The 7,500-nt window shown below is 43.7% G+C and overlaps 1 protein-coding gene across 1 annotated transcript in view; it reads left to right on the top strand.

Moving 5' to 3' along the window:
* LOC122358112 (vacuolar protein sorting-associated protein 13B-like) overlaps positions 1 to 7,500 on the top strand; it is a 93,196-nt gene that overhangs the window by 35,395 nt on the left and 50,301 nt on the right. The window contains 5 exon segments of the mRNA XM_043257888.1: positions 1,014 to 1,248; positions 1,321 to 1,532; positions 4,709 to 4,918; positions 5,243 to 5,405; positions 7,053 to 7,167. Coding sequence (XP_043113823.1) covers positions 1,014 to 1,248; positions 1,321 to 1,532; positions 4,709 to 4,918; positions 5,243 to 5,405; positions 7,053 to 7,167 — 935 coding nt within the window.

Below are 7,500 nucleotides of genomic sequence, written 5' to 3'. Positions count from 1 at the left end.
TTAGTGCGACTCGCGGGACGCAGCAGATGTGTTTTGAGGAATTAAAGTTAGCACTGAAGTCAGCTCATGAGTTACTTTATTCAAGTATGGTCGAAACTGCTTGTTTCTTCCAGCCAGTGGCGTGATTGATCTCATTTAAATGTGAAAAGTCCCTTGAGTTAACTAGTTGCCCAGACTAGTTCTGATATCATCAGTCAGTCTGTGGAAATGAAGTGTGCTGGAATTTCACCTGATTCAGTGATTATTAAACACATTCCTCTGAGAGCAGAGCAGCTCAACACTGTTTTGTGCTGGAGGGAAAACAAGCGGCACAGCAGAAACACACACTCTTTCACAGTTTATTTGACATGATTACCACCTCACTTCTTACACCGCCGGCTTCTGTAAGCAACCAGAGACCTCCTGGAATCATTGTGTGTGTGTGTGTGTGTGTGTGTGTGTGTGTGTGTGTGTGTGAGTAGAGAGATAATGCTATTGTTGCCCCTCATACAGATTCGTCTCTAACTCTCACTGTTCTCTGTGTGTGAGACTGAATGTGTGTGTGTGAGAGAGAGAGAGAGAGAGAGAGAGAAGAGAGAGAGTGTGTGTGTGTGTGTGTGTGTGTGTGTGTGTGCACCTGGTATTCATCACGTAATGGGACCAAATGTCCCCACAAGGACAGGAATACCAGTAAATTCTGGCCTTGTGGGGACATTTCTTAGGTCCCCATGAGGAAACAAGCTTATAAAACATATAGGATAAATTTTTTTGAAAATGTCAGTAGTTTTAATAAAACATACAGTCTGTACAGTATAAAAACATTACACCTATGGAGAGTCCCCATTAAAAACATAGAAACAGAATATGTGTGTGTGAAGAGAGTGTGTGTGTGTGTGTGTGTGTGTGTGTGTGTGTGTGTGTGTGTGTGTGTGTGTGTGAGTAGAGAGATAATGCTCTTGTAGTTGCACACACAGACTCGTCTCTAACTCTCACTGTGTGTGTGTGTGTGTGTGTGTGTGTGTGTGTGTGTGCAGGTGGATCTGCAGGCGTGTTGTGTGTTCCTTCCGTCGGACAGTCTCCCGTCTCCCAGCAGACTGGTGTGTGGTGATATCCCGGGCACCGTGCGGAGTTGGTATCACGGTCAGGTGTGTTTTCCGGGGACTCTGGTGCTGTGTCTGCCGCAGGTCAGTGTGTTGAGCGCTGGACACCGGCACATGGAGCCTCTGCAGGACATCCCGTTCATGGTGCCCCGGCCTGTGCTGGAGGAGGGTACGTGTGCTGCCGTCTGCTCGATCTCTAAACTCCAGAGCACAAGCCTGATGTGTGTGTGTGTGTGTGCAGGCGATGCCTTCCCCTGGACGGTGTGTGTGAGTCGGCTGAGTGTCTACTCTCTCCTGGGTCAGCAGCGGTCTCTCAGTGTGCTGGATCCGGTGGGATGCACCTCCACGCTGGCCCTCACGGCTCCCAGACTGCAGCCTGAAAGCAAAGACGCCTTCATCATGTGTCTTCACGTGGACCTGCAGCCGGTGTACCTCAGGTGCTCCAACCCTCAGGTACTGCAGCGCTTCCCATCAGCCACTGCTCTCTCTTTATTCTTTATAAAAGTTCTCACTTGTGCACACCCCCCTAAAACAGGACATTTAAACACACCACTGTTTTTTTTACTCCAAGAAAGTAGGCGGAGCTTTTATTCTGTCCGTAGTGTTGCTGCATTTCTGGAGACGCTGTGTTTCGTCGTGAAAGTGAAACTACTTTATGTTTCCAAAAGAGGACAGGACTATAACACAAATATTAGAGTGTGTTCAGCACATTTACAGACTGATTCCTGAACAGAGACTATAAATGAGATTCTCTACAAGAACAGTCTGCTGCTTCTGACTCACAACCTTTGACCTTTATTCTCTACTTACTATTCAAACGTGAGTTTTGAGCAATGTGGAGTATTTGCTGCATGGTGTTATGTTTATTGTTTTTATGTCATAGGGGCGGGACACTGCATCATTATATGGTAAGGGGCGTAACATTTCCAATTCACAACACGCTGAATAGCTGACCAATCAGAGCACACCTCGCTTCTTTAGAATAACGAGCTTTGTACAAATCAACTCATTTCAGGAGGCTGGGCTTAGAGGAGAAAGCAGTATGTGAAAAATAATGTGTTTTTTGCGCTTTAAACCCCATAAAAACATTACATTACACCATATACACAAAATAGTGTTCTTTTTAGCAACATCATATGACCCCTTTAATATATGTGCACTGGCTAACTTTTAGCTAGATGCTAAACAAAACTGAGAAATGTAAAGTTTTTACAAAAATGATTTCATTAAGCACTTGTTTAGCATTCCCAATGCTCCATATAGAAGTTAAACATCTAAAATGATCTTTATTTGTATTTTTTGTACACTTACACTCACACATATGCCCAGAATTACAGTACTTAAGTATTCATGTAAACACTCTGTTACGTTTTACGTCAACATTTGTGGATTTCATCTCTGCATAACAATAAGTCTTAATAAACAGGACGCCTGTTGCATTAATGTTTATCTAAAAATAAAAGAAACCAGAGAATTACTTGCTGCATTAGACTGAACTTATTTATTTTTAATGAACACTCTAAATGGATTTTTACATTTGATTATTTGTCTTTCTTGCTTTAATGCTTTTGTTGTTTTGATATTTTTAATTTAAAAGTTAATGCATTGTTGGTTTCTCTGTTATATTTGTACAGTTATTTGATAAAATATGAAAATACTATACATTTATTGTAACTCCTCTATGCCCCGCCTCTCTCAAATACGTTGATTTCTACAAAGCCCCTCCTTCCGACAAGCAGAGTCTGCTCTGATAGGTCAGCTGAACCAGTGCATTGTGATTGGCTGAAATACCACAAGCACACATCAGAAATGTAATGCCCCTTTCCATAATCATGTGTTTAGGTATGATTTATCATATTTTTATCATCAGTTCAAGCCCAAGTCTTGACAGACACACGCTGCTCAACAATAATCATTTATTTTCTGTTTTCTAGAAATTACATTTAATAATAAAAAAATTCATGTGCAGGAGTAATGAATAGAAAAGCGTCTAACGTGTGTGTGTGTGTGTGTGTGTGTGTGTGTGTGTGTGTGTGTCACACACTCTTCCATGGCGGAGACATGAACACAAACACACACTTCACTCGGTGCTCTCTAGAAACCTGAGACCCAGACTGTTTGTTCTGGACGCTGAGCTCACTTCTGCTCTCGGGTGGAGCATCTCGTTGTTTGGGTCCATGTCAAATGAATGTTGACGTATCTGAGCACAGATCTACGAGCCGCTGATTGCTGCGAGCCGATTGGCTGTTGCACCGTCAGCTGTGAAAGAATGAGGAGGAAAGGAAACACGTCTTAAATAATAGCTGCCCAAAACAAACTCCAGAAGCAGAACTGTATGGAGACGAAAGAAAACGAGCAGGAGGAAAAGATGATTTGTTTGTGATTGTGTGCAGATACTCTGAGTCTGGATCATATCACACCAGCTCCAGCTCAGTCTCTGGGTCGTCTGCAAAACCGATGCCTTTCTGTGTAAAAAAAAAGTGAAGTAAAGGTTAAAATGAGGTGACAGGATAGAGAAGGATCGAGAGCATCAGAAAATACTGACTGCAGCAGATCAGAGTGCTCACACACACAGACACACAGACACACACACAGACACACACACACACACACACACACACACACACAGACACACACACACAGACACACACACAGACACACACACACACACACACACACACACACACACACACACACACACACACACACACAGACACACACACACACACACACACACAGACACACACACACAGACACACACACACAGACACACACACACAGACACACACACACACAGACAGACACACACACACAGACACACACACACACACAGACACACACACACACACACACACACAGACACACACAGAGACACACACACACACACACACACACACACACACACACACACACACACAGACACACACACACACAGACACACACACACACAGAGACACACACACACACACACAGACACACACACACTCATGTTGGTATTTGTGGTTTACAGGGTCTCTCCATGGCGTGATGGTTTTTCTACTGTACAGACTGTATGTGCTGCACGTAACCCTGCCCCTTACAGGAAACTTTCTGTTATTTCAGATTTTCAGTGCATTACATTTTGTTTGACTTTTAAAGAATTTAAAAAAAGAAAAAGTGGGGACATGAGTGATGTCACGCAAAGTCACCTTTCATACACACATTTATGTCATGACACACACACACACGCGCACACACACACACACACACAGCGTTTCTCCAGCGGTTTCTGGTCATGTTTTGTGTTATCACACTAGTTAGAATCAGCTGCCGTTTGAACTCACTGGAGTGTATTTATAGAGCAGCCAGCAGCTGAGGACAGTGAAGGGCTTGTGAACATGAGCGTCTGATCCTCCTGAACTCAGGGGATGTGCTGATGATGCTTTTCTGGAAGCGCAGCGGAGTGACACGACACCAGGCGATTGACGTCAAACCACTCGTTTCTACAAGCGTTTCATTGTGTTACGAATTAGCAGGAAGTTACTCAACATTCATCTTCAATCTGCGGCTCTTTAGAAGATCTTAAATTGTCATAAATTCCGTAAATTGAAGCCATGAAGAGCGTTGACTCCAGCTCTGGTGTGTGTCAGGTCCAGCTGGTGTTTGGTTTGTGGTGTCGATGGAGTCAGATCTTCAGTGTGTTTGACCGGATGCAGAGCAGAGGAGCTCAGAGAGCATCATTCCCAGAATCCTCAGCGCCCCCCGCTGGACCCTCCTCGCCCGTCCACAGCAGCGTGGGCACCATCCCGCCGGACACCAGCACCTACAGCCCCTCCGCTGACCTGGGCTCTCCTACAGAGGTCAGAGGTCACGCATACCATCACCACTAACAGACTGATCAGATGTGTTTGTGTGTGTGTTAGATTTTTTAAAATATTTAGAAATACAAGTTTCTTCTTTACTACTATTTTTAAAATCAATACTGTATAAATACTTTGGTAAAATGTTTATACACTCATGAAAAGGACAAAATGTTTTCTGAAACTTAGGAAACAAGATGTTTAAAGTCGGAACAAATCAGCATAAACTCAAGAATGACTCACTGCTTCAATAAACTTTCTGTTGTTGTTTAATGAAGATGATAACTCTGCCTGTGTGTGTGTGTGTGTGTGTGTGTGTTCCAGGGGGACTCAGCACATACTGAGGACCCAGCAGCTGGTGAGACCATGACTCTGGAGCAGAAGACCTGCAGCATCAGTGGAGCCAGCGGAAAACTCAGCATCTGGATGCAGTGGATGCTGCCTAAACTCACACTCCAGCTGTTCTCCAGCGAGCCCAGGAACAACGGTACACACACACACACACACACACACACACACACACACACTGACCTTGCAAACACACATACATACACACACACACACACCGACACACACTCACTGACCTTGCAAACACACACATACACGCTATTGACCTTACATGTGCACAGACACACACACACACACACACACACACACACACACACACACTACTGACCTTACACGCACACACACAAACACACACACACACACTCACTGACCTTACAATCCGTCAATCACTTATTTATATAGCGCTTTTAACAAAACCATGTAAAAGCACTGAACAGTATAAAATATCTAGGTGTTCTGGTCTCTGATGAACATAATCTCTGGGTTCTGATCCATCTAGTCTGGACACAAACTGAGAAACAGAATAAGAAAGGATGCTATTTTTTTACGATGTAATGAATACAGTGTTTTATGAGGAGTGTTCCCGGTTCCAGCTGATCTAATTCATTCAGCCTAACAATTCTTTAACTATAAGTCCTTTGCAGTCTGACGGTGCTGGGCGTCCAGCCAGAAGAGAACTGACCACCAAGGTTCTGTCCCGGATGGGGCTTTGGTTCCTTGCCGCTGTTGTCTCTGGTTTGGGTGATAAATAGGAAAAGTATCTGGCGCCCGCAGTCGATTGTGATATTCTAGATATTTTCAAACAACAGTTTTGAGAACGCAGCAGACGTGCAGGACTATAATGTGATAAGAGCTCGCTCAAGTATTGAGGAGATAAACCATTCAGGGCTTTATAGGTAATTAATAAGATTTTAAAATCTATCTGATGTTTGATAGGGAGCCAGTGCAGTGTTGACAGAACCGGGCTAATATGATCATACTTCCTAGTTCTAGTAAGGAACAACCACCCAATAAAGCATTACAATAATCTAACCTAGAGGTTATAAACGCATGAATTAACACACACACACACACACACACACACTCTCATATGGCTCTGTTGTAGCGGCTTTTGTTTTAAGGAGAGGCAGAGGGCTGAGGAAGGAAAGCCTGGTCTTGGCCTCCTGTCAGTCCTGTGACACACAGCTGTGCTGAGATGTCTCGTGTGTGTGTGTGTGTGTGTGTGTGTGTGTGTGTGTGGAGGGGAAGCGCAGAGAAGCACTTTGAGCTCTCGCCTGCTGCTGCTGATGCTGTTTGTTGGTGTTTATCTTGGGGCTGTTTGGTGCTGAATGGACGTGTCGCCCCTTCAAACAGGAAACAGGAAGTGGCTCTGGGCTCTCGGGCTGCAAGGATCACAGCTGCCCAGACAGAAGAACAAGCAGAGATTGACAGAGAGCTGACATGATCCTCCGGTCACACACACACAAACACACTCTCAGAATAAGCTTTGACCTCTTACCTCTGACCTGCTGCTAATGCAGAACAAGTGAAATGAAGAGCGTCTCCTTCTGTACATCTGCAGTGTGTGTGTGTGTGTGTGTGTGTGTGTGTGTGTGTGTGTGTGTAACTGTGTTGTCACTGTCTCTGTATATTCAGTGGAGATCTGAGTTCATCATTCCTCCATTATTCTGCTTCAAACTCACTTTTTCATTCCTTTAGCTAATAGCAATCAAATGCAAATCTTGTGTGAACACATATACAAATACCTGTGTGTGTGTGTGTGTGTGTGTGTGTGTGTGTGTTTCAGAGCTGCGTGTGATAGCAGAGATGGAGGACATGAGCGCGTCTGTTGATGTTCAGGATGTTTATACAAAGGTGAAGTGTAAAGTGGGCAGCTTCCACATAGATCATTACAGAAGCAGGTGAGTGCAACACACACACACACACACACACACACACACACACACACATTCCTGATTTACTTTCACTTTATAAGTAAAGACATTTACATCCTCACAAGTATAGTTAAACCAGTACACATATTCAAGTTTGTACACACACACACTCACAAACACAATAAATACTCACACTAAGGATGTACCCAAGTAAACTGAACACAGTTAAAAAGTGGGCCGAAGGCTGAACATCGAGTACTGTTTTTCATTTTTTTTTTCATCATTGCATAAATAAGAGACAATGTGCTCTTTATAGTTTTATCTTGCTTTTAAAAAAACAAAGGAAAATTTTAAAATATT

This window comes from Puntigrus tetrazona, chromosome 14, assembly GCF_018831695.1.
Source record: "Puntigrus tetrazona isolate hp1 chromosome 14, ASM1883169v1, whole genome shotgun sequence".
Lineage (NCBI taxonomy): Eukaryota > Metazoa > Chordata > Actinopteri > Cypriniformes > Cyprinidae > Puntigrus > Puntigrus tetrazona.
The sequence above is the reverse complement of the archived record's forward strand: the minus strand, read 5'-3'. Positions and strand labels throughout refer to the sequence as shown.